Source organism: Eubalaena glacialis, chromosome 1, assembly GCF_028564815.1.
Source record: "Eubalaena glacialis isolate mEubGla1 chromosome 1, mEubGla1.1.hap2.+ XY, whole genome shotgun sequence".
NCBI lineage: Eukaryota > Metazoa > Chordata > Mammalia > Artiodactyla > Balaenidae > Eubalaena > Eubalaena glacialis.
The window spans coordinates 183,034,763-183,061,344 of record NC_083716.1 but is presented as its reverse complement, the minus strand read 5'-3'; the positions used below and the strand labels follow the sequence as shown (position 1 = coordinate 183,061,344).

Below are 26,582 nucleotides of genomic sequence, written 5' to 3'. Positions count from 1 at the left end.
GGTAGCTTTCCGCGCAGCGCCCGGACGCGATGCGGTAATTTCGAGCCACCCAAGATAAGACACTAACTTGACCTTAACTTTGTCAGGGCGCCCCTGGTATCTGGAGAACGTGAACAGACACTGTCTGGCAGCTCTCGTAAAAGCTGACTGGGGAAGGGATTCTGAGTCATTTCATTTATTGCCACTACAGTTCTGCAAGAAAGCTTTTCCTCCCTGCCAAACTTTAATTATTTATGCTCTTTTAGGAAACGAAAGAAGAGGAGAAACGCGGGGAAAGCACCCAGAGCCAGTCCCTTCCCTGCAGAGCCTTCGGAATGGGCTCCTTAAGTCAAGTGACTGAAGAACAAAAATGTGGGGAGATTACCTTTGTCCAAGGACGGTCGGACAGGCACCGAGCCCCCCCTCCCCACTAACGGGGGGTGGATGCAGCTGGGAGAGGCGGGATGAAGGGGCACACCCTCCCTCCACCTCCACAGACATGAATATTTACAACGGTTCTGGATTTCTCCTCCGCCCGCCCGCCTCCCGGAAGCCTCCCCAGCCCGCCTCCCGTGGGGAGAGCCCCCAGGCCTTAAAAGCGTCTCCTGGTCGGCCCTCTGAGCTCGCAGCCGATTGAATGCCAGACCAAGCCGTTTTTTCTCATTTAAAAACCTTTTCCTTGGTCAAGAGGCCTGCCTGGACTGCAGCATTTCGGAGGACGCATTTGTCTTTGTGCGAGGGAATGTTAAACACTTAGATTTCAGCATTTCTCTCGGGTATTTATTTCTTTCAAATTTCATCGTGGTTCCAAATCCCTGCCAGGACTTTGGTTAGGAAGGGAGAGAGGACACCACCGCCTTTGTATTCATATGGATCAGTAAAAAGGATGGATTTGAAAAACACTGCTGAAGCTCCAATTGACAGACAAGATTTTACACTTAGAATAATTTTAATCTCTTTGGGGAGTGGTCTCCATGAATATCTCCTCCCACCCTACATCCCAGGCTACAGAAAAAAAAACACAATGATTTAATGGTATATATTGCAAATAAATGGTCTCCCTGTGTTGTCTTAGGCCTGGGTCTAAGTCTGGTTCCCTGGCCCTTTACCCAGCCCTCCAGACCTGAGGTCTGAGTGTGGCCTCTGCCTTTGTTCAGTTATCTTGAAGGGGGCAAACCTTCTGGGACTCAGAGAGACTCACTTCTGGTACCGTCACCTCCCTGAGCCCCACCAGGTGGGGAAACATTTCTAACGATAGGGCCTCCCTCAGCAGCTTCTTGCTTCCTTTATTCCTGTGTTTTTTTTTTTTAAGGAGCTGTTTAAAATATATTTCATCAAATTAGCTTCAGGGAAGGGGAGTTGGAACCACTGAATGCTCAGAATTAGAGACTTAACGGTTTTGCTAATTCTCCCACTTCCTAAAAGCTAGCAATTCTCTAGTTTCCATCTCTGAGCTAGCTGGGAGCTGGGATCTGCAAGAGCTCGGTGAATACCAAGCAGCCCCTAGCTTTCCTGGCCTGAGATAGAGGCTCTGAAGGCCTAGGGGGTGCAGAGGTCATGTTTCCCAAGGGAGTCTGCTGGGTTTCAGGCAGAGGTGCCAGTGTGGAGGATTTCCACAGGGCGTAGCCTACTCACAAGAAGCCTGACCCAAAAACATGGCAGGGAGAGATGTTTTGTATTGAAACCCGAGGAACATATCTTGGCAGCCCCCTGAACAGCAAGCTTCAAAGTTTGAGAATTTAGGCAAAACGTGGAAGCCCCAGCCAGCAACAAGCCGAGGGTTCGCTTAGTGTGTGAGACACGCTGAAATTTGCTCACGGTTCCCCCACCTTGGATGTTTTATACACATTTTGTTTATAGGCTTTTATACACCATTTCCTGACTGACTTGGAAGCCATTTTCTCATTTAATGAACAGTCAGCACCCATAGTGAAACCACAACCAGGAAAGAAAAATGAATTTGGTGGCCTGAAAAACATTAGAAAGGAATCTGAAACGTTTTGAAAAATCGACATCAGTCCCATGACAGCATGACTGGGACTTGGATATTTATTTCCACTCAAAACATTTCTGTATGTCTGATATATACATGCTATTGTTTTTGACAAAATCAAAACAAAACAAAACATGCATGAAAACTATTAGATAGCAGAAAAAATGCAATTCATCTAAACATCAACTGAGGTCAGTTGTGATGAGGCTTAGGGCTCCCCGTGAGGTGCCCGCTCCAGATCTCGGGCCCGGTCCTCCACTGAAAATAAATCATCATCATACTTTGGTAAGGAATCTTCAACTCCTTGGCTGTTGTGCATCTTGCTAGAAGTTGGGGCGGGGTGCTACTTCTCTGAAGGAGACAGAAAAGGGGCAGAGATGGTAGAAGGAGCTTGGGGGGCCCTTGGGTTCCCTGAAAGCTAAGGCAGGACACTCCAGCATACCCAGGACATCTCTATCTGGCATTCAGCAACCGCAGCCTCCACAAAGGAAGCCAGGCAGGACCCGGAGTCTCTCAGGCTCTGCTGGAGCCGGTCAGACATGGCCTCAGAAGGAGCACAGTGGCAGGGCCCCTGGTGGAACTGGTGGGCGGTGGAGAGCGTGAGGAGAGGGGAACTTCTGCTTCTCTCTACTTGGTCTAGAGCAGAGAAGGGGCTGAGGATCTGAAGGGCCTCCTTCCTAGCCCTCCTGACTGTTGACTGGTGGGGGAGACTTCACCTCTCCCTATGGTGGTCCATTACCATAATTCAAGAAAGACAGACAAGTCGACACCTTTGCCTACCTCGACAGGAAAGCCATATTTACAGTCAGAAGGTAGGACACCCCCCCTTCCTGGCTCACTCCCTTATCCTCCCCCCAGATATTTCCCCCTCCTCCTAGTGCAGCCCAGCCTGAAAGCCAACTAGCAGTTCTCCTCACCAAAGCTCAGCTCCGGGGGTCCAGTTGCAGAGTGACGGGCTCTGCAGTGGGCACGTGTGAGGAGGTGGAAGAAGGAGGGGGATTTTACCAGTCTGGTCTGGAAGCTGCAGTTTGCTGTGGAGCCCCAGCCTCCCTCGTCCCATCCACGGGAAGGATGCATCCAATCCATTCAGCCCAGCTGGAGGGGTCAGTTCAGCCGGACTCTGAGGTGTCTCTGGAGTTTGGCCACCATGCCCCTTACTCCCTTTTCCTCCTGAAGTCTGAAGGTCTAGGGCAGCTATTGTCCTCCCAAAACAGCCAGGGCATACAGGAGGGGGATGGCGCCCTTTCCTTCCTCCAAAGTCGAGATTATGGCTTTGCCACAAGGGGCTTTGGCTGCAAAGAGACAAAATTGTGCCCTCAGCCCTTTCTAATCTGCCCGGGAGTTCTTCCTAAATTCAGTTCCACTCTGAGCTCTGGTTAGGTACCTGCTAGATGCAGAAAGGGCTGGGGAGGAGGGGAAAAGAAGACTAATCAGGTGGAAGCAGAAATCCAAGTACAAGGACACTAGAGTGAGCCCTGGGTATAATAATGCCCCAGCTAAGAGTTAGGACAGATGACTCCAGACCCCCACTCTGGAAGCCTCAAGGCCAAGGTTGTGTTGCAACTTCTGCAGGCTTCTCTGAGAAAGGGGAAAGAGTGGGTGCTCAACCGGCCAGGCCTCCAAACAAATCTCCTGCAGGCTTCTGGGGCTGCTGTCTGAGCGGGAGGGTACCTGGAACCAGCAGAGAAGGAGCAGAAGGAAAAGCCCTATCCTCTCTCCTCCTTCACGCCAGGCCTCGGTGAAAAAAGGCAGGCCCAGCCCGGCCCGGCCGGGGCCACACCGGGAGCTAGTATAGCGCCAGCGCCTGCTCACGCAGCACCACGCGCTTCTTCTTCATACGCCGGTTCTGGAACCAGATTTTGACTTGCTGGTCGCTGAGGTTCAGCCTGTTGGACAATTCCTTGCGCTTCTGCCGGTTGATGAATTCGTTGAGAAGGAATTCGTTCTCCAGCTCCGCAATCTGCTGCTTAGTGTAGGGTTTCCGCTTCTTGCGGGCCCTCCCCGGGGCCGCCCCCCACGGCAGGCCTGCAACACAGCCCCAACCCCAGTCAGCCCGGCCCGCTCCCGGTTGCCTGCCCGCCCCTGGCGGCTCCCTCCCTCTACACACTCTCCCCTGCACCCCACCTCCCACCCCGGCCCGGGGTGCGTCGCTCGCGGAGCGTGGCCACCCTTTACCGTCGGGCAGCGAAGGTTGCAGGCAGGAGGCGACGCCCGCCGCCTGCACTGTCATGTTCAAGTTGAGCGGGCCCTTGGTCTCGTCCTTGAAGCCGGAGGAGCAGGGTGTCCCCTCGAGAAGGGCCGAAGAGCCCGGCGCGACGCGGCCCACACCCGCGTAGTCGTACTTGGCCGCTTTGAGAGCAGCGGCCGCGGGGGCCAGGCTAGACTCCGGGATGAAGGGAGGCCGCGCACGGCCACGCTCCTCCGGCCCGGCGGCCGCGTCGGGAGTATAAAACTTGGCCTGTTCTTCGGATCCGTCCTTGGCGCCCAGGGGCTGCAGGCCAAGAGGCCCAGAGCCAGCCAGGTAGGGCTGGGAAAAGCTGCCGAAGTTGGTGGCACCGGCAGGCTGCGCTGGGGCGCAGGAGGCGGGCGTGGTGGCCCAGGGCAGCGCGCCGCGCGGGTATGAGATGGAGGGAAGCGCGGCCAACTGGCCGCCATTTGGCCGCAGGTTGGAAAAGTAGAAGGAGTCGGGCGACTGTAGATTCAGAAGCGAGCCCACATAGCCCGCTCTGTAGAGACTGCGCTCACACATCTCCAACAAAGGGCTTGGGCTGCGCTTGCAGCAGTATTTAGTTACAACCGGGAATAAGAGGACAGGCTCAGACGATTGGACGAAACTTTGCCTGCAGGTTCTTCAAAGCCGGTCATTTCAGCACCGCCTACATCCCCCGACCCGTTTCTCCCCTCCCCCCCCCCATTCAGGGTATTATGATAACACCCGCAATATTCGATGGAGAATGACGAGGCTGCCAAGCAGAGCTAAGGCATGTTGAGCAAAGGTGAAGCCTCTTCGAGTTTCCAGGCTGATTTCAGCAGCTGGGGGCATTGGGCATCGGGTGCGTTTGCCTCAATGTCCCTTGGGGCCCTTCTTGGTCTTGACTGGCTTTGCACTCCCATTTTCCGCTGGCTACATGGGCCAGGCTTGCTTCTACCAGCTTTAACTCGCAGCTGAGGCCTTTTCCAGTACGGTGCACTTCTTGGCTTGTCCAGAGAGCTCTTGGTCTGGTGGGGCCATTAACTCTGTCGCTAGGCCTGAGCAAAGCTACTCCTACCCCGTCCCTCCCCACCTCATCCCTCTGGACTGGACTCTGCACGCATGATCTGGCAGTGAAGACCCAGCGCTGCCTGAGCCCTAGGTCCCCGGCCGCAGGCATAGTTTGCTGATAGAAGAGGAATGCATCACAAATTCTGCCTAAGTTTGGCGCCCAGGAAGGAGGATTCACATCACTCCTGGTGTGCTTCTCCATGGTCCAGCCCTCTGCTCCTAAGAAAGTCACCATCCAGGTCCATGGAGAATGCTGGCCTGGGGACCCGGACAGCTTGATTGGCCAATCGTGGCCAAAGGCTACATTCTTTTAATCGCCAGCAGTCACCTTGGAGACTGCAGCCCTTCAAACCAGAACTCCAAGGTGTTAATCCACTCCGTGGCGTGCAGGACGAGCTCCCCTGATCTGATGTGGAAGAACAGAAGAGCCAGAGCCACCGGCCGGGAACAGCAGGGCACACCGAGGCAGCGGACTAGCAGCGTTCCTCTGCTCAGCGCCTCCAGGGGCGCGCGGGCCGCTGGCGGGTTCGGAGGTCTGGCGAACAGGGTGGCGGGCGGCAGCGCTCCCTCGCTGGGAGCAATGTGGCGGTCCCCGCCGCGGTTCCTCCAGTCTAGTGTGGCCGGAGGGTTAAGGATCCTCCTTTCCTGCCTCCGGTCTCAAGAACCCCAGCTACCCCGTGACTGGCGCCCGCCCCAGCCTGCAGCCCGCCTCGCGGTCCCCGAGCCAAGCTGGAATTGGTTAGACCGCCAGCTCCGGCACGGAGACCACACAGGCGCCGCCGGAGGGCAAGGCTGACCAGCGCGCTGCGACTTTATTGTGTGAGTTATGGCGACCAATTGGGCGGCTCTGGGGAACGCAATCTGCCTCTTCTTCTTGCTCTAGGGCGGGGGTAGGGGGTGCGGGTGGGGGTAGGGGTAGGGGTTGGGCAAGTCTGGGCTCCTCAGGGCTCTGTCGGAGTTTCCTTAGGAGCTCAGAAACAGAGACGTATTCCATTCCCTGTCCTTTCATGGGGGGGAGGGGCGCGGGGTGTAGGCGCAAGCTGCAACCTCAGTTCCTAGGGACTTAGGGAACCTAGGCTCTCATTTTGGGAAACTTGCCCTGTTTTCCAGGAGCTACAGCCTCCCTAGGTCTGAAAGCTCCAGCTCCAACGGGTCCCTGCAGTCTTCTCTCTTCCTACCTCAGTACTATACAACGATTCTCCGGTATTTCCAGGTCCAGGTGTGTCTTCTTCGGACGCTTTGGCAGCCGCATAGCTGCGGTTTGCCCTATGGGACTAGAGGTGTAAAGGAATTAAAAGAGAAATAGAAAAGACTAGAACAACTAGACTCCATTTCTCTTTGGCTCAGATGATGCCCAGCCGCCCCACCTCATCTCCTGGGTTTATAATTTCCTAGGTCCAGCAGACAAAGTTGTACCGTGGAGCTGGCAGCTGGGGACGGGACAGGGAGGGAGGGAGGGAGGGAGGGAGGGAGGGAGGGAGGGAGGGAGGGAGGGAGGGAGGGAGGGAGGGAGGGAGGGAGGGAGGCAGGCTTTGCTGGTGAGCTGGAGAATGGGAAAAGAGGATTTGGTTGCGGAGATAAACGGCGAGCTCTGCCAATGCCGCGGACTGCCCAGGAGATGGCGAGCGAGCTCCACGCCTGGTGAGGCGCCGCCGCACGGTCAAGATCAACAGTGAAGGGCGGCGCAGCCGGCCTGGGGTCGCCAGCTCGTGCGGTCAAGGCCCACTGTCAGGCGCGGCCGAGCGTCTCGGAAAGCCGGAGATCGTAGCAGCAAAGCTGGCCGGGACAGTGGAGTCAGAGGGACACAGCGGGCTGCCAGAGACTGGAAAGCGTCGCGGCCGCCCCTTTGTGTGGCAGTACGTCCCAGATCCGAAGCCTCCTTCGCCTCTTGAATCACGCGTAGACGCACCAGCCTTGATTCTCCACCGGCGGCGCTCGTAACCTTCCAGGTTTTGGAGGCGATCTCCCTGCGGCCTTTCAGTCTCCACCCGAAGCAAAGGCCTCTCCCTGAAGCTCCCTTAGCCTCGCGGGCCTCCCTATCAGCCCTCCGACCACCGACCGGCTCCGCTCCTCCCTCCTCAATTCAGAATATAAAAGGAATGCATATAAATAACAAAGTCTTCATCTGTTATTGATTTAGCCGTCAATTCAAATTCCACTGGAGAGCGTTTGAGCGCAGTTTTAATCTTCAGCAAACCTCCCATTTCTCTTAGGCGGGGAAAACTGACCGGCAGACTACAGATGAAAGGAAAACCTCGAGGCAATCCTCCCTATCCACGTCAGGAAACCTGAGAAATGGACCTGGGAAATAGGATGCGGCCCTGGAGTCTGGAATTTACAAAAAAGAAGGCGGGGGGTGGGGGGGACGATGGAGAAGAAGGGGAAACAGGCCCGTTTCAAATGAAAACACGTCTTGTGAGAAAAAGAGAGAAAATGTTAGTAACTCTTCCCGAAGTGGAAGGTCGGGACGGTGTGGCCCCATTTTCAGGGGTTATTTCTTCTTGAAAGATTGAATCGTGGTCACTTTTCCTTTTATGTCTCTCTGTCTCTGTCTCTCTCTCTCTCTCTCTCTGCCTGTCTCAATTAAAACGAAGTTGCGTGCTCGAAGTCGGTTGCAAGATACGAAAGAAATCAAGCCGAGGAGGAGAAAACGAAAGTAGCTCCGAACCTTGGGTCTCTGCGCCTTCTCTGGCAGATCCATAGGGGAATCCTCCCGCCAGAAGAGTTTACATATCGTGTGAGGTTTTACACAACTGTATTTAACTCACATACCAAAAGTTAGCAGCCATTGAATTCATCGCGCCCGGGCGCTAACAACGACGAGGCATCCAGCTCCTCAGCGGCCATTTCCCTGAGTGGCAAAAAGCCCTCAGAAAGAAAGTTCGTAGTGCCTAAAAATTGCGTCTAGAGGTTTAGGGTGTATAATTATGGTTTCAGTCTTCAACTGCTGTGTGCAGGCTGCCGGGAGAAGGCGATAAGGGATAAGCCTGAAATGTTTCTTTTTCAGAAGTAGAATTTAATTGGGAATTTTTTTTGAGCTGGTCTGGTAAAAAATATAATTTTAGACACCACAAATTATATCCTAATTTAAAGTTATCACTATTTATCTTAAAGGCACAGGAAAAGGAGAGGGAAGGGGTGATGGAAGTGGAGAGCCTGGAGGTTTTACAGACCAGAACTGGTGTTGAGTTTCCTTCATCTATAGGGAATCCCATAGCATTCAGGATAACAAGATTTTATAATAAATAAGACCAGTTTCTAGAGGCAACACAAGCTTGGAAAAAGAAAACAAATGTATAGACTCAGAAGAAACAAGAGAGTTCTGTTTATTTGCATCTCCCTAGGAGTAAAAAGTGATTTTTAAATGCCTGAAGCACTGCCCATGTATCTCAGCTCACAGACATTGCATCTACAAAAATAATCTCTCAGTTGTATAAATATGCAGCACTTTAAAAGTAGTTATTTATCATCACTTTCAGAAACATCTTTTTTTTTCTTCCTGGACTTCAGAGCTCCACATTTGTTAGATGTTTTAAAGCTCCACGAGAACCCAATACATTTGTTCAGACAGTCAAGTTCTTCGCTGGGTTCTGGATAAAAGTTCCCACCCATGGCCACACTGATTCAAGCCTCTTTCAGGGAACTGAGGAGATGGTCTCAATTCTAGCCCCACAGACTGGAGGCCAAGGAGAGGGGATGCGTTTATACCATCCGTGGGTCACTCTGCCAATTGCAGCCATTTAAATATCTGCATCTAGAGAAATGAAGGCGTCCATGTGGACACATTATTTCCAAATTAAAGATTATAAAAGCACAAATCTACAAGGTGTATTAAACACAATTACAACAGCAAGTGAAAGACCCAAAGTCAGAAAGATTGTCTTCACTCCAATATTGATACAAACCCTATTTAATAAGGTAGCTGCTTTTAAAGCCATCACAGTCCCTCCAGCCTCCTATTTTTAGACTTTCCCAGTGACCCTAGAACACTGCTTGCCCAGAGCTGTTTCCATTTGCCTCAGGGAGACTGCTGAGAGCTAATGATTCAATTACCCAATCACAGGATATGAATGACTGCAAATCATTCTGCCCTAATGGATTATGAAGATAAGAAGTGCTGGAAACAGGCATAAAAAGTGATTTAAAAAAATAAAACCCTAAAATCAAAATGGCACTTCTGAAATTCATTTGGGGGGATTATTTAAAAATACTTCAAGTCCTTTATACTGGCCTGGAGGGAGAAACAGAACATTAAAAAGTCATAAAAAATAAATCTAGACAAGAGCAAAATCAAAAATAAACAAGTAAGAAACAGAACTACGAAGTCAGGTTGGGCAGCAAGAGGTTTTAGAGCCAGATTAGGGGAAGAGAGAAAAACAATTCACAAAATTTGCCATTACTGGCAGGGGAATGGGGGAATTAAATACATATTCAAGTCTTTCCAAAGGTCTTTTGGAGGCAAGTGGAAGCATTTAAACTCTCTGTGGCCAATCTGACCCACATCAGGAGACAGTATCTTTGAGCTTGGAGACGATTTTCTTGTCTTTCACTCTTCGGTTCTGAAACCAAATGGTCACTTGTCTCTCGGATAGGTTCGTGGCAGCCGAGATCCGCCGCCGCTTGTCCTTGTTAATGAACTTGTTAATGGCATACTCGTTCTCCAGTTCTTTGAGCTGCAGTTTGGTGTAGGGCACCCTCTTCTTCCTCCCCCGACGGTAGACACACATGTCTGGCTGATTTAGAGCCACATCCCCTGGTATAAAAAAACAGCACAGGAAAAATTAGACCGGGATATCTGGAGCACCCAGCTGGGGACTGTGTGTGTAGACTTGGAGGGGGTACACAGAATGAAGAAAGACAGGCTGTTTACACTTTATTATTATTTACACAGACATATTATTTACATGTTATTAAAGAAAGATTATTTACACTTCAAAGTGAAGGCCAGTATGATGGATCATCATGGTTTCTCAAACCGGCATCTTAACAAGCCTGAGATTTTATGGTGTAGTTGATGGGGACTCTCATAAGGACAGTTTCTGCAAATGCTGGTTGCAAACACACAAACATACACAGACTTAAAAAGAAATACCTAGGCTGCTTGTTCAAACTTTGACTTTTCGTGTTCCTGCATGTGGAGCTTGTGAGCTCTTGGAAGCTTTAGTGGTCACTCTGGGGTATTCATATCCTTCAAAAGTGGGGCTCAACTCCGTGACACCTCTTTGGGGAGGAGGGGCCAAGGCCTGAGCAAAGGGCAGCAAAGACCTTCAACTTTAGGAGAAAAATAGGCCTGTGCCCGCACACAGGAAGAAAAGGGTTGTGAGAGAGGCAATTTAAATCAAAGGATGAATTTACAGATTTCACACAAACTGGACCGACTGTTCCACTGGGTTAACCATGGTTGGGGAGAGGAGGATAGGTGCCCAACTCCCAAGCAGGGGCGTAGACTCCCAGTCCATTCTTTTCCTTCTTTCTCTCTTCCTCTCCCTCCCTCCCTGCATCTCTTCCTCTTGTCCTTCCCCTTTTCCCAACGTCCCTACCTGGGAAGGATGATTTCCAAAAGTGGGAGCCCTGTGGCTGGTCCTTGGCGCAGTACACCTGGCTGTTCCACCCGTTGGCCAGCGTCCAGGACTGGTAGCCCTCCATGGAGATGTACGCCTCGTGCCGAGGCTCCCCGGAGCCGAAGGTAGACACCATGTCGATGTAGCCGGGCACATGCTGGTAGGGGCTCGTGTAGCCCTGGTAGAAGGACACCTCCTTGGCTCGCGCGGGCACCTCGTTGGCCGGTACGCTGCTGCTTGCCAGGCCCGACACGTCCATGTACTTCTCCACCGGGAAGCCTCCCAGCGAGGCGTGCGGCGACGACTTGAGAGCATTCTGCTGTAAGCCCACGCCGTGCGACATGCGGCAGCTATAGTAGCCGTTACCGAAGTGGTAGCCGTAGCCCAGGGCCGGGGCGCCCGGGGGCGCTGCAGCGGCCGCGCCGGGCGCCGGGCAATCTTTGGCGGAGGAAGCCTCCGGGCGCGCCGCGACCACAGCCGAAGATGACGACGACGAGGCGGAACCCGCGCGCTCAGAGGTCCCCGGGTACGCGAAGCCCGAGGCCGCCGCCGCCGCCGCCGCCGCTGCCGCCGCCGCCGCCGCCGCTGCCGCGCGTCCGGAGTGTGTCCCGGCGAACACTGGCGCCGAGAGGAAGCCGCGACACTGGCCCGGCGCCGCTGCCGCCACGGAGGAGGAGGAGGAGGAGGCCGGGGCCGCCCCGGCGGCCCCGCCGTCCGCCCGCAGCCCGTCCATGTCCCAGCTCCCGGCGCGGCTCATGGCCCGGCCTGGCCCGGCCCCGGCCCCGGCCCCGGCTTCGGCCCCGTGCACGACCCCATGGCGCGGCGCGCCTCCTCCCTCCTCTCCTTTCTCTCTCGTTCTCTCGCTCCCGCCCTCTTCCTCTCGCCCTCTCTCCCTCTGCGAGCCTCCCGCCCGCCCGCCAGCCAGCCCGCCCGCCAGCCCGCCCTCCAACAGGTTAGCTCATCGCGGGACGTTTATAAAAACGAAGTTCAGGTTGGGAGGGGGCCTGAGCCGGTCGGGGGGCCGCCTCCCTCCCCGAGGGCTCCCGCTCGGGGCCGTGCCATTGGCTGCGCAGGGCCACGTGGGGGTGGGGGCGCGGGACAGCCTGGCTCCGGGCCCCGGCCCCTTGGACCCACCCACCTCGGCCCCTACCCATCCCCAGCCCTCGCGCAGCCCACCGCCCCTTCCCGCCCTCCCCCGAACCCAGGCGTTTGCGCCGCAGCCACCCCCACGAGCTGATTGCGCGACCGCCCACCCTAGGCCCCGTCTGCGACTGAGGCGGGCGCCGAGGCCTGCGCCTTGTCTCGGCCACGGCAGTTTTTGCCACCTCTCCTTGGCTCCCTGAGCTGCACAGCTAAATGAAGGAGAAGGACAGGGATGATCAGAATGATGTGAAAACAGACCGATTTTTGATCCTGTTGTTTAATTCCTCGGATTAGCTGACCTAGACCCCAAACCCGAGGAAGCTAATTTTCTCTACCTTGCGTATTGCTACGGGGCAAAGGCATTTAACGCGTGCTCTCCCGGGCGATCCTCCGAATTAAGACCAATTGGAGCAGACCCCCCCTCCCCCAATACGCACACACCGTCCACCCGGAAAATGCCCACGAAGCCGCCCTTGGGGCCGGGGACAGAGACTTACAAATAAATGAAGCGGACGAAAAGACCCGTCCTCGGCGCGGCGGACCAGAGGATCTGCCCCAGCGAAAAAAGTCCGAACGCCTGGTCCACGCTATTCGCCTCTACGCTCAGGCCAGCCGGGAGTTGCCTCCCGAGCTGGGCTCCCCAGTCCTGGCGCAGCCTCCCCGGGTCCGCAGAAAGACCCTCTGTAGGGCGCCGGGAGAAAGCCACTCTGCCGCCCTCCAGGAAATTTCTGCGCCTCGCCCAGCGCCGAACTGCCTCTTGCATTTTGCAGACACCACCCACCCCCGCCCGTTACTCACACCAATTAATTGAAAACTTCACTTTCCCAGGAACCTTTGTTTCGTTTTCTTTTCCAAGCTGCCAACTGCAGAGAAGTGAGAGGGGCAAATTAAGAGGGTGTTTTTCCCAAGCAAATTTGGGGCTCGTGATGGGAGCAGCCCGGAGCAACAGGGTCTGACTTCGAGGGGGTAGGGTGGGCTCCGGGCAGCCCCGCCAGGGTGTAGGCATCACAACCCTGAGCCCTCTCTTCATCCCTTCCTTCCATTCCTCAGCCACAGAACCCCAGTCCATCATCCTCCATCTTAGACATTAGCGGGGAGCCTATGTGAGTCCTGCGGCAACTCTAAGGCTCCACTTTAGGAGCAACATTAGATCTGATGGGCCGACAGTACTGGGGTGGGTGGGAGAGCCCTCAGAGTGAGCCCATTTCGTTCTGTAGCAGCAACACCCCAGTCCAGCCCACCTCCAAGAAAATCACTCCCCTGAGCCTGTGATTGGTGAAGCCAGCTTGTCACCTAGCCCCACTGTTCTGGACCAAGACAGGACCTGGATGGGGCAACTAAAAGAGCCAGGGAGGCCCTCTTGGACCTGGCCCGTCATCGCAGGGTGGGCTGCTGGTGTTGGGAGTGTTGACACGCAAAACGCAGTAACCATAAAAGGCTCAAATAAAGGGGAAAGTTATGAGATGGGTGCTGGAAAGGAAAAGCAGGCGAATTTGTTTGACCTTTTTGAAGTCCTAGACATGTTCATGATTAATTCAAGATGGGAGGGGCCTAAGCCTCTGCAGAAAATTGTAGAGAATGGAAGTTTGCTGGTAAGAACAATTTCGGTTTCTTGAGAGAAGGCAGAAGTTAGCAAGAGAAGCTGGATTTGTTTTTTTGTTTGTTTTTTTTAAATGCCAGCCAGAGCCAGGTGACAGGGTTGCTGACTTTTTGGAAGAGTTTGGCTGGGTTCTCTTTACCCAACAATTTCAGTACCAAACCCGTCATGGGATGCTGCCCCCTGAAATGCTCTTATTTTTCCTTTGTATCCCCTTCTTTTTCTCAGAGAGGGAAAGCACAGAGGTACTTAAAAAAATTTTTTTCTGTTACCTCAAATAAATTTGTTGAAATATTTCTAAGACATAACTGGAATCAACAAACTTTCAGTCTCTCAAAACTAAATATCTCTGTGATTTTTGTGCCCTGGAATTTCTGCTCCATTTTCTATCTGATAAATACATTTTAATGACTGATTATATGCTAAAAAAGTGAAGAAAGTGAAATTAAGATAGGAAGGAAGAACTTGTCAAGTTTTGCTGATTTCGGACAGCCCTTCACTTTTGGCTTAATTTTCCATGCAGCAAATTAAGTTGTGCAGGACTGGAAGCAAAGTCTGAATTAATGCTCTGGTTGAAAGACACTTCTCAATGGTGGCCTTGCCTCCAGTTTCCTTGTGGAACTCTGGCAAGACTTGGAGCTTCTCTACCCATCCTAGCAGGTATTCAGAGACCAGGGAAGTTTTGAACAGTAAGGAGCATAGCCTCTTGCTATTCTGCAGCTGAACCTTCTTCCAGTACAGCCTTCTAGGTCCTGGCCCTGGGGGAGGGGATTCCCCTTAGGAAAGAGGCTCTGACTGGACCCTATGAGGGTCCCCTAAACCTAGCATCCCAGGGCAGCTGCTCCTATTGGATCATAGGGCAGTGGTTGAGTACCAGGCAAAGTCAGGGCTGCTCTGTTTATGAACTAAGACGACACATAGTTTACAAGCTGGGGGTGGTAGGTAGTGGAGGAATTTTGAGGCTGAATTTGCAGGAACATTTCATTTAGCTTGTATACCCTGTATCCAAGGTGATTTTAGGTTTAAACTTAACGGGAATAATTTTCTTTAGCTGGCCAGGAGCAGAGACTGAACGCTGTGTGTGGGTGGGTAGGTGTATTATGTTGGGGCTTTAACAACAGAAATAGTCTTTGTTAAACGAAAGTCTTTGCAAACAAAAATGTCTCCAGAAACTCATGTGTTGTTATTCAGTGATTTTTGCCATCTTTCCTGATTTTGGCGAGAAACTCAAGGTGGCCCTTCATTGCCCAAAGTCCTACTCTACCAGAGAGAATCAGGTCACCTCTGCTCTCCCCTCCCATCACTTGCTCCTTTCCCTCCTTTGCCTGCCCAAGCACCCTTTTTTGGGAACTGATGATATTCTGGAAGTCACATCCTCTCTTTTCCTCCTTGTAGCTGACTTTCAAATCATGTCCCTGTCCTGGGTTGGGGAAGGGGTAGATGCAGGCTGCGATTTAGATTTATTGAAGAACACAAGTTCCTCTGCTTGCCAAGACAGACGTGAGCTCAATTAACTACCTAATCGGTGGCCATTAGGGCCAGGACAACAATAGCCGGGTCCTAACAGAATGGGTTCCTGGGGACTCCTTTGAAAGTGTTTTCCTTGATGGCCACAGCAGAAAATGCAGGACACCACTCTAATTAACTTGTAAGAAGCCAAAACTTCAGTGTAGAAATAAAGTCTTAATTCCAAAGTAAAGTCCAGCAGAACTGGCTGGACAGTGCTCTTAACCAAGTCTGTGCTCTGCCAACTTTGGCGCTAATTTTCCCTCTACAGGCAATACCCAATTTCACTCAGGCTGGAGATATCAAAAGGATTTAAAAAAACAGCAAACCCGGGGTGAAGAAAGGGGTCTCTAGCAAGAGCCAGACAGTGGCATCCTGAGTTTAGGCACTTTCTGTGTCTGAGATGTATTCCATTTGGATTTAATAACACAATTAGGCTTTATTAAATGTAAATTGTTTGCAACAACAAAAAACCTCTTCAAACCGAAGCGTTATTTGGTGAAACCAGGTTTATCTCCCGCAGGGCGGTGGGCCCATGTTTGGGATGGAGAGAACTCCTACAGTCCTGGCGGGAATTAAACACAGCGAGAGTCTTCCCTCTCAAAGAAGCACTAATCTCACTGCGAAGGGGGAGCCGGAGGGTGGGTGCAGAGCCCGAGGACCCGGATAACTTGCTGCTTTTTTCACAAAACAAAAGATGGGACCGAAAACCATCTTCCGCTGTTTTGTCCGACAACTCAAGGTGTGGGGTTATCCTCGGAATACTTCTCTAGCAGTGTCATTGTTAACTGAAGTCCAGTAAGTGCTCACTCTGTCGGCCCTTTGAGATTAAAGAAAATAAATGTCTCTCTCTCTCTCTCTATCTGTCTCACCCCCACCCACATTCCGCAGAGCCCCACCGTCTCGGTGGGAAATCCAGTTGTGGTCACCGGCAGCAGGAAGGGATGAAGGTTAGGGAAATGCCTAACCACGAAGGGGCGGGGCGGGGAGGGGCGGGGCGCGGTGGGCGGAGGAGGCCAAGAGAAGGAAGCGGAGGAGTAAGTGGTCCGACTTAGCTTTCCGGCTGGGCGGTGCGCAGTTCCCCAGGCTCGGCGCTAGATGTCCCTGCAAGTTTTCCTGTCGCGTCGAGGGCGCACGAGCTTCAGGCAGGCAGCCAGTCGGGGTAGCCCCGGAGTCCAGGGACAAAGTACCCTCCCAGCCCCCACCCAAGGCGGTCCTGGTGGGCGCGGGATTGTAGGGGAAAGGAGGAGGAGAAATAGAAGGAGCCAGAGAGGCCCGGAGAAGACGGCGCGAGGCCGGCCTGCCGAGGGATGGCAGCAAAAAGTTGCCAGTACAGAGTCCGCCCTGCAGTCGCCAGACCCGCATCTTCCCTTATAAACCGAAACCTCCGAGCCGTGGGGACCGCACTCAGCCTAAAGAAAACGTACCCGGTGTTCGCAGCCCGGGTTCTAGCCGTCCTGCTGTCCCGCCGCACTCGGCGGCCCCAGTCCTCGAGCGAGCTTGCGTCCGGCTGCGGGCCTGCGGGTTTCGGGCCCCGTTGGCCCGGAGCCTTCCTCGCCGAAGGCAGGAGCCAGGCCCCGGAGCTTGAGGGGCTCAGCGACAGCTCCGGCTCTACCGGCGCTCCTCCCCTCGGGCAGCCTGGACAAATTTTTACAACCTTAAGTCGACGGCCAAAAGTGTTTACCACTTCACCTCGGAGGACCCGCCGCTGCTCAAGAAACAAATATTTAGTCTGGAGGCCTAACAACAAAAACAAATTTAGGCCTCTTTCATGTAATTCCTCCTTTGGAGTAAAAAGTGCTTTTCAGCCCTTCTGGAGAAAGCCCTTTCCGAACCCTCAACCCCAACGCATCTTAAAAATTCCTGCCAAACCACGCGGGCATGGGTTGATTTTTTTTTTTTTTTTGAGTGAGTCTTGTGCCTTGGTAGTGAGTAGGAGGTTTTGATGGCCTGGAGGCTGCGTCTGAAAACCAGGGACTTTTGACAGGTGGTTCCCAGTCTCAGCCTAGACATTTCGGGAGAGGTGCAAGGTTTGGGCATTTCAATAATGAACCCCAACAGAACTGTGTCAGTCTTCTCACTACCTCTATGCAGATTCAATGTTTTTGAGTATTTAAAGAAGACATATGCAAAATAAAAGAACCAACAATAAATGCTGCCCAAAGCTTTAAAATTCCGTATAGTTTGGATATTATCAGAGATAACTTAAATTACAAGCAAGTTCTCTAATCTCTGTGTGGAAGCTTTCTTATCTCTGAAAAAGGGATAATAATAGAATGATTTCTAGAGTTGCTCTGAGCATTAGAGAAGCTAATATACGTAAAAAGCACTTGTAATTTCAGAGTTAAAGCTCTATATAGGTGGGCCAATATTACTACTACTGGTAAATGTGGAATCTACATAAATTAAGGGACATTAAATATTGTAATGGAATGTTCACCGTCTCCCATGAAACATTGTCTGCTAAGCGCAGTTCAGTGAAAAATTATGGGTGTCTTTTAGTGTGAGTAGTTTTCCTGACATGGTCTCGAACATACTTTTCATAATAAATGTGCTAGAATACGCAATATTAGTGTTATTTAGAAGGTGCAAAATAGTTTTGGAAACCACTAATGAATGAAGGTGTCGCCGAGAAATGGTGTTTTCCCTTTTCAACAGACTGAGGTCCGGTTTGCCACAGGTTTTGGCACGAGGGCCGAGGGGTCCCCGAGGAAGGGAGGAAGCTGGAGACCCACCCGCGGGGTGAAGGAGGAAAGGGCTGCCGTCAGCACCCCGCCCCCAGCGGCGGCTCCTGCGATTGAAAGCAGCTCACAGCCGCCGAAACCGCGAGGAAAACAGACGGGGGCGCCAAACGACAGCAATAAAGGCATCCGCGACTTCCGCTTAAGTCGCGCCTCCGCCCGATCCCACCCCCTGCCAGGGCCTTGGCCCCCCCCCCCCCCACCGCCCACGGACCGGAGCCTGGACCGAAGTGTCCCATTCAGTCCCTAAAGCTAAGTGGGACTAGGGGGTACCCTTCCCAAGTTCCTGGGACAGCAACCCCCCTCCGCTGGGCGCGGCCTGCCAGGGATGGTGGAACTGGGCATTCGGACTGTGGAAGGAGAGGGAAGGAGAGGTGGGATCAACCGCAAGGCTGAGCTCTGACCACGCTAATGGCCGGAAAGCCGGCGCGAGAAGGGCTCATAGTGCTCGGAGTCGGGTGGCCTCTGGGTCAGGGGCGGAGGTGGACCCGAGTGATGTCCTCCTCTGAGCTCCCGACGCCCATTATGCGTCCCACCTCTCACCTCTCCAGTCACCAGGTGCCTATCCAGCTTTCCATTTCTCACCTTGGGGGAGAATTCCGTTTTACTACCTTAAAGAGGCAGAATTGATTTTCGAAGCAGAACTCGCGTTGTTGAAATAAGTGGGTGCCAAGGGGAACAGGAGATAAACTTTTGGCATTGACTCTGTGTATAAATGTATATAAATATACTTCACACCTCGCCTCCCTTTACATTCCTGACGCGCCCCCAACGGGTCCAAAGTTAAAAGGAAAGCGCCAACAGAGAGATGGGCAAATAGATCTCGGGTTTGCCCCTAACACACCCCCGATGTGCTGGGTGTGGCGGCAGGGAGGAAAGGGGGGGCCCTGGGTTGGGGTCTGGGTTGGCGGTGCAGGACCCGAGACCAGCGCCCAGATTGCCAGGGTCTCTCGGCAGCTTCGGAAGCTCGCAGGCCGACCTCCGGGTCCCGTCTCTATCCGCCCTTGTTCCTGCCGGTGGCCGTGGATCTCTCCCCTTGGGCAGCTGGTGGGTGGACCCGCACAGCTCGTTGGGGATCCGAGCATCGTGGGGCGCAAGCGAGGGAGGAGACGTGCAACGGCCTTGAGTGAAGATTGATCTTCGTTAAAATGGTTGCCACCAGCGTCATTATGACCATCAAAGTTATCGCCAAGTGGCTCAGCCGCCAAGCTCAGGTCGGGAGGAGCAGCAGCAAGGCTAGTCCGCGATTTTTCGCGCCCAGACTCAGCGCAGGGAATATCCGGGGCCACAGGTAAGAGGCTGGGGTGGGGGAGAGGAGGAAGGAGAGAAGGAAGAAGAGCAGAGTGGGGAAGAGAGAGCAGGGGGATGGTAGGGGAAGGAAACTAAGTCTCTTCTTTCCCATCCTTGACCTCGAAACCCGGCAACTTTGCCACAAATAATTCGATTTGAGGAGGGAGGGGGAAAGCTGGCAAAGTAAAAGTGGATTTGGGGCGGCCCATATGGCGCTGTAAATTGCGACTGTGTTTAAAGTTAGCTGTTGAATTCTGCAATGAAATCGTCCAGCCGAGTTCATTTCCCCTAGGGAAAATGCGTAGGCGAGAAGCCTATCCATCAGCAGGATTATAAAAGTAAAAAACCTGGGACTTCAAGTTCAGGACTCACTCTGCAAACGGTATTAAAAAATCAGAGAGGACCTAATGATTTCCGTTTGGAGGCGCGGGCCCAACGCACCTCCCCAGCCACGTAGCACTAAAGTGCTTTCAAAACTCTATGAGATCCTCTCTCTCTGTCTCTCCTTCTCTCTCTCTCTCTCTGTCTCTCCCTCCTGGGTAGGAGGAGAGTAGCCAGGCTGAGGCGAAGAAGTGGGGAGAGAGAGAACGCGGCATCCTATTTGTTAAATAAAATACATATTTGGTTCTGAAATTCGAAAGATAAGTAATCCAGACAGGAGCGCAAGGTCTTCTCCTTACGCAACTCTTCCTACATCCTCCCCCGTCCCCCCCCTTACCCTCCTCCCGCTTGTAAATGTTAAAAACAAACAAACAAACAAAACTTCCCGACGATCTACTCTGGAAAATCAAAGCATTATCTATTATTTAACACGTATCTGTGTCCGAGGAAAAATGAGAAGGCGCTGCATGATTAGGACCTAAGGGGCAACCCAGCAAACTGAGAGCGTAATGATGCCCCTAAATGAAGGGGGAAATGTGCCGCTGCGCGCTCTATTAATCAGACTGTCAATTTCACCCCCGAGGCCAAACCCCCGGGCGAGCAGAACCTGCTCTGAGCGGGCAAAGGACCGGGAGCCTTCCTCCTCACTTCTTGTCTCTTCTCGCCTCCTACCTGGATCTATTTGTCTGCTCTGAAGCCGCCTTCATTACCCACTGACAGGAGCGTGTATTTATTTGCTTATAAACCTGTTACAATAAATGATTATTCGAACGGCGTCATTCGTACCTTAATGACGAGCGAGCGCTACTTTTTGATGAATGACATCTCGGGCTCGGAAGGATGTATGGGTCATTTTGACCAGTCATTCCCTCGCTGTGGCATCCCACAATTTTTCCGCCTCCCTCCAAAAGAGATAATAATATTTAGAGGCGCTCGCTGGGGCTGAATGAGAATTAGCCCTAGGCGCAGCCCATCATTAGGACGGGACAGCCGGGCCACTGTGACATTTTTTAGAAAGCTGAGATGATGGAAAGAATAAGAAAAGAGATGATTCTGATGGAGAGAGGGCTGCACAGCCCCACGGCCGGCAAGAGGTTCTCCAATTTGTCCGACTCGGCTGGCAATGCTGTGCTCGAGGCCCTGGAAAATTCGCAGCACCCGGCTCGCCTCAGCCCGCGCCTGCCGTCCGCCCCCCTGCACAGCGCTCTGGGAGACCTCCCTGCCAAGGGCAAATTCGAAATAGATACTTTGTTCAACCTGCAGCACCCGGGCAGCGAAAGCACCGTCTCCTCCGAAATCGCGTCCGCCGCGGAGGGCCGAAAAAAGCCGGGTCATTATTCAGAGGCGGCAGCCGAGGCGGACATGAGCAGCGACGTGGAGGTGGGCTGCTCGGCGCTGCGCTCGCCCGGCGGCCTCGGCGCCGCGCCGCTCAAGGAAAACAATGGCAAAGGTAATCGCGCCGCCCGCGACGCGCTCTCCAGTCCCATCCTCTCTGTTCCTCCGCTGCCCTGCCGGCCGTTCTTGGTGACTTTGCCCCTCTCCGACCCTCTGCAGCGAGCTGCACAGAGCTGGTTCAGGCGGGGGCGGGACGCAGGCGTGGAACCGTGCCCTCCGGCTCTGCTCCTTGAGCCTCCCAGAGAGACGCAGGCCTGGGGCCTGCCCTCGCTCCTGAGTCCGAGAAAATGTTTCTGCGTGCGGGTCTAAACACCCGTGCGAGCCGACCTACCCCTAGCCATCCACTGAGTCGCGTTGGGAGAAGGCTGCCCAGGGCAGCTGCTCCGAACTCCGCGGCCTCTGAGCCCCAAGGCCGAGTGGAGGGGGCATTCTAAGTCGAAGGGAGCCTCGCTGGGCGCCTCTGGGAGACCCTCTTGGGTCAGGCGGGAGAGAGTTGAAAAGTAGAGTCCACCCCCGAATGGTTCCTGTTTGAGCTACTTACTGCTGTCTTTCCAATCTTAAAATATTTTAAACCAAATCCAAAAGACTGTCAAAGAAAGGTTAGAGGCCGTACAGAAAGCTGACCTGCGGTCTCCAGATCATGGCAAATCCAGAGCTTCTCAAACTGAGTCTAGATGTAGGCATTTTCCCTTGGCCAATTTTCCTCCTGAGTTGAAAATTTCCTTTTATTAAAACAAAACAACCCCCCCTCCCAATTGAGTTCCTATTATTTGGTTATGAAGAGCTCCCCAAACTTTATTGATTCCATTAACGGCAGCAATTTGTAAGCATGACAGATCCCATCAATTCAGGCAGCGCCTCGCCTTCCTCTCGCGGCTTCCCCCATCCTCGTGCAGCCCCAGCGCGGAGATCTTGGTCCTACGGTGACTCATGCGCTGTCGGCCGTTTGTTTGCCAGGGTTCGCGGAGAGTGGCTCAGCCGCGGGCACCACGACGTCTGCGTCGGGCTCTGGCCTCGGCAGCCTGCATGGAGGCGGCGGCGGCGGCGGCGCGGGCGCAGCGCTGGTCGGCTCCGGCTCTGGCGCGGATCAGGTGCGGCGCTACCGCACGGCGTTCACCCGCGAACAGATCGCGCGCCTGGAGAAGGAGTTCTACCGGGAGAACTATGTGTCGCGGCCCCGCCGGTGCGAGCTGGCCGCTGCGCTCAACCTTCCCGAAACCACTATCAAGGTATTGATTCCAGCATGCGCCTGTTCTAGCCTCCCCCAGGGTGTCTGGGTTGATTTTTGTTTCTCCTTTCTGGGTGGCTAGATTTAGCTGAGGGCCTGAAAACCCGCGGGGAGAGTCACCAAAGGAACTGGCATATTTATTTCTCAGCTGCCGTATCCGAAGTGTTGGCCGGCCTGGCTGACCTGGGAAGCCCCCGAATGGCGCAGCCCATGCCGCAAACGCTCGCCTCAGCTCAGCGCCTGCCCAGGTGCCCCTAGCCCATGTGCTTGGCCTCACTTTCCCCTCGGCGGCAAAGCCGTCTGGTCTTTGTTCCTCTGGCACGAACCAAAGGTGAAACTTTCCATTTGCTCTTGATCTTGGAGATTTATTTTTCACATAAATCGTTACAACAAGGAGAAAGGATACTGTATTTTAAAAATCGATTAGGTTGAGAAAGTTTTCTAAACATTTTTTCTCCTGGGCAAAAGGAAAAAAGCAACCTCCCGGGGGGAGCAACGAAATTGTCCTTATTTACATATCTTTAGGCGATTAATTTTATTATAGGTCCAGGAGAGATAGCCAGGAGGCTGGGCTATCCTCACGGAGGATCTGGCACTCTAGAAAAAGAAAAGAGGAAACTCCACGGGATAGGGGAGGAGTGTGAAAGTCTCCCTTCGGTTTGGTCGGGCTTTCTGTAATTTAGAGTTGTGACGAATGATGTCTTCATTAGATACCGTGTGGGGAGGGGTAGAAAAGTCCCTTTCCCAGTTTAAGAGGATGTTGCTCCCGCCACTCATTTGAAGCAAAAGATTCCAACAAAACCATCCCTTCAATATCAGAACCGGACCTGTGCCCCTCGGGACAATTCCTTGCAGCTCAGAGGACTCAAGACCTCGCGCGGCGACTTTTTAGAAAAGTTGCCGCGGCAGCTTCTTGTCAAAGGAGGCCTAGAATCCCCGTGCAAATCCTGGTATTGAGAGACGGGTGCTTGGCGAGGCCGGGCACCGGTGGGTGGCGGGAAGGGGAGGAAAGGTTGGGTTGGGACGAGAAAACGAAGCCCAAAGCAAGGGAGCAGAAGCCCGAGGAGCCGCAGCAATTGGACACAGGGAAGAAGACTCTGTTCGCTTAGGAGGGTGTGCCTACGGCGCTCCACACTGCCGCCCACACTGTCCCAGCTGGAAGAGGAGAGGGGACTCGGGGCTGGGCCCGGTCGGAGGGGCGTAGGCCAGGCTATTCGGAGGTCCGGGAGGGGCGGGGAGGCGCAGGGCGGGGGCTGGGGCCTCGGGGCGCTCCCTAACTCGGGCTGCGGCGCGGCTCTCCCCACAGGTGTGGTTCCAGAACCGGCGCATGAAGGACAAGCGGCAGCGCCTGGCCATGTCGTGGCCGCACCCGGCCGACCCCAGCTTCTACACCTACATGATGACGCACGCGGCCGCCACCGGAAGCCTGCCCTACCCCTTCCACTCGCACGTGCCGCTGCACTACTACCCGCACGTGGGTGTCACGGCTGCGGCCGCGGCCGCTGCGGCCTCTGGCGCAGCGGCCGCGGCCTCATCGCCCTTCGCCACTTCCATCCGCCCGCTGGACACCTTCCGCGCGCTCTCGCATCCCTACTCGCGGCCGGAGCTGCTGTGCAGCTTCCGCCACCCGGGCCTCTACCAGACGCCCGCGGCCGCCGCGGGGCTCAACAGCGCGGCCTCGGCCGCAGCGGCAGCAGCTGCTGCGGCGGCCGCGGCCTCCTCGGCCGCGGCGGCTGGGGCGCCCCCCAGCGGCGGCTCCGCACCCTGCTCGTGCCTCAGTTGCCACAGCAGTCAGTCGGCCGCGGCGGCCGCAGCCGCTGCCGCCGCTGCCCTGGGCTCCCGGGGTGGCGGCGGCGGAGGCGGCGGGGGTGGCAGCGGCGGCGGCGGCAGCGCTGGGGCCGCCGGGGGCTCGGACTTTGGCTGCAGCGCCGCAGCGCCACGCCCCGAGAGCGGCTTCCTGCCCTACTCAGCCGCTGTGCTTAGCAAGACCGCCGTGAGCCCGCCGGACCAGAGGGACGAGGCGCCGCTCACCAGATAACTACGTCGCCGCCGCCAGGGGGCCGCGCCCGCCGCTCCGAATGTGCCCGGGAGTCCCCTGAGCGCCCCCCGTGCCCCCTGTGCGCCCACGTGCCCTCTGCGCTCTGCCCGCTGCTGAGGCTGTCGCCAGGGGGCGCCCCAGCGCGGGAGGCCTAAGGGAACCTGTCCCGAATTGGGGGGAAGAGCCGGCACGAAAGCTCGGCGTGCTTACCCTCAAATTATTTCTATTTTTGTATTTGCTACCCAGCCACCTCCCCTCCTCTAAGTATGTTTCCCGCCGCCCAGACCCCGCTTTTTTGCCTCTGTCCCGAGCTCTTGGTCTCCCCAAGACAATCTCCTCGCCCCCAAACTAGTCCTCTGGGGTCTCGGGTCCTGGCTTAAGCCGTCAGGCCCGGTTACTCGGCTGAGCCACGTGGCCAGAAGCAAGGAGAACCACAACAAAGAGAAGGGAATGGTGTGCGCTAGTGCTTTGTGCGGGAGGGAAATCCACCCCCGATGTTCCTGCTGCTTCTCTGTTTCTTCCATCCATTCTTTTCTTTAAACGAGGGTGAGAAGAGGTAGCAGTTTTTCTCTCATCCTGAGCTTGTTAGGGGCCCTATCCGAGGAGAGCGGAAGAATGGAGATCTGAGAAGAAGGCCTGGAGGGCGGATGGAGAGTGCGGGCGGCTGCGGGTGTGTGTGTGAGATTGTTTACTGCGAGCGGGGGACAAGGATGGTGGGGCTGTGGCCGCCGTCCCCGGAAAGGACAAAGCCCCGAAGCCGAGATGGGAAGGGGCGGCGGTCTTGCCGCCTGTCTCTCGGCCCACAACCCTTCTCTCTTCTGATCTGCGGTTTGGGATGGAGGCGTCTTGCATATTTTATGCAAAAAGTAATGGCTAATGAGATTGCCACAGGCAGGCCAGGAAAGGAAAGGGAAACGAAAGGATGGGGAGGGCAAGACTGACAGATCGCTGTAGTATTTGAAGAAGCGTTTTCAGCTCAGTTTTCCAACGATTGGGTTCCACTCCATCTGGGAAATACTTGAATTTCTAAATATATATTATCCTGAAGCATTTCCTTAGACACTTTTCTAAGTTCGAACTCTTCCCCTCACCCCCTTCCCTCCTCGCTTTCCTTTTCCTCGGATAAAATGGTTCTTGGCTTATTTCTCACGCATGTCTATTGCGCCTTCGCCTCTGCAAAGCCACCGCTGGGTTGTTGAGACCCGCTCTGCCAACCCCAGCTACTGGAGGGGTTTCCTTGAACTTGAAGAAAGGCACATCAAAACCCACCAGTGTTAACTGCCACGTCAATTTTGATGCTAATAATGTGCAGATTATGACGAAAATTGCCAATCATGCTCTCTGATGGACCTCCTTTGAATGTGGAATTGGAGAAAAGTTCCCCGCACGGAGACCTGCTGTCAAGTGCTAACAACCCGCTAAGGGAAGTCATTAGGAGAGACGGATAAGAGACTCGGTACATAAAACATTGTTCTTGGTGCATAGAATGTATGTTATTTAATGTTATCTCTGTTACCTGAAGTGATTTCGCAGAAGAAAGCCACGTTCTTATCATCTCAATTGCCAATTTTCATTTTGGTAACTTGGATGCCCTGGGTAGACTTTTCTCTAAGTTGATATTCCACCAATGTGAACAGCCTCATTAAATCAAGCCCAGATATTTCCATAATGCTCCCCGCAGAGCCACTTCGCTCCTCACATAATGAGCTTTTCTGAAGAGCCCTAAAATAACTTGCTAGTGCATGTTTAGACCTAGCGAAGTGGGTATGTGTGTGTATTTAAATGTAGGTGCTACCTACATATTCGTGTATGTGTGTGTATATATGTGTATATATACATACATATATAGATATCTGGTCTCGTAAACATATACATATGTAAGAGATGCACACACATCCATATATACCCATTGGCACTCTTTTCTGTGATTTATTTCAAATTCATGTTCTGACATATTTGTGTTAAAGACACTGGATTTAAAAAATTTATTTCCTAAAAATAGGCTTTCAGGAAACTTTTGAAAGAATTCACTTTACAGGGGAAATTATTATTTTCATCAAATGGAAAATATTTCAAGGGGAAACAGTATTTTCCCTGGGGTCTATTAAAATATTCCCATGAAATATTAGAGAACTTCCCAATGAAATAGCAATGATCTAAACCTCAACTTTCTGTGTTCTTTTTTCCTTTAAAGCGATGAGACTACTTACATTAAAAATTGATTATACCAGCTCTTACTGCGTTTACATTAAAATATTAATATATAATTTAAGGCTAAATAAAATAAACCAAAATATGGTACCCTTTTATCAGCTTTACCTTTGTAGATTGTTAATGTCCTTTCTTATGATCAGCTATCAGATGTATATAAATACTTTAGGCAATAATGTTTACACTTCCCTCCAAAATATATATTATTGATGAGAACGCTGGTTGGTAAAATTAACATAAATTCATCTTATGTTAGG

At 53.4% G+C, this 26,582-nt stretch overlaps 3 protein-coding genes across 3 annotated transcripts; 1 reads left to right on the top strand and 2 right to left on the bottom strand.

Annotated features, from left to right (window-relative positions):
• Nucleotides 1-3,758: 3,758 nt before the first annotated feature.
• HOXD12 (homeobox D12) lies at nt 3,759-4,721 on the bottom strand. The gene is made up of 2 exons (XM_061202340.1): nt 4,148-4,721; nt 3,759-3,997 (listed from the first exon to the last, which is right to left on the bottom strand). Exons 1-2 carry the CDS (start codon nt 4,719-4,721, stop codon nt 3,759-3,761), a joined length of 813 nt encoding a protein of 270 aa, XP_061058323.1.
• A 4,933-nt stretch (nt 4,722-9,654) lies between these two features.
• On the bottom strand, nt 9,655-11,552 carry HOXD13 (homeobox D13). The gene is made up of 2 exons (XM_061202327.1): nt 10,775-11,552; nt 9,655-9,987 (listed from the first exon to the last, which is right to left on the bottom strand). The coding sequence occupies exons 1-2, from the start codon at nt 11,550-11,552 to the stop codon at nt 9,737-9,739; spliced, it is 1,029 nt and encodes a 342-aa protein (XP_061058310.1). The 3' UTR covers nt 9,655-9,736.
• Nucleotides 11,553-20,476: 8,924 nt separating this feature from the next.
• On the top strand, nt 20,477-24,114 carry EVX2 (even-skipped homeobox 2). The gene is made up of 3 exons (XM_061202313.1): nt 20,477-20,903; nt 21,806-22,077; nt 23,383-24,114. Exons 1-3 carry the CDS (start codon nt 20,477-20,479, stop codon nt 24,112-24,114), a joined length of 1,431 nt encoding a protein of 476 aa, XP_061058296.1.
• The last annotated feature ends 2,468 nt before the right edge of the window (nt 24,115-26,582 follow it).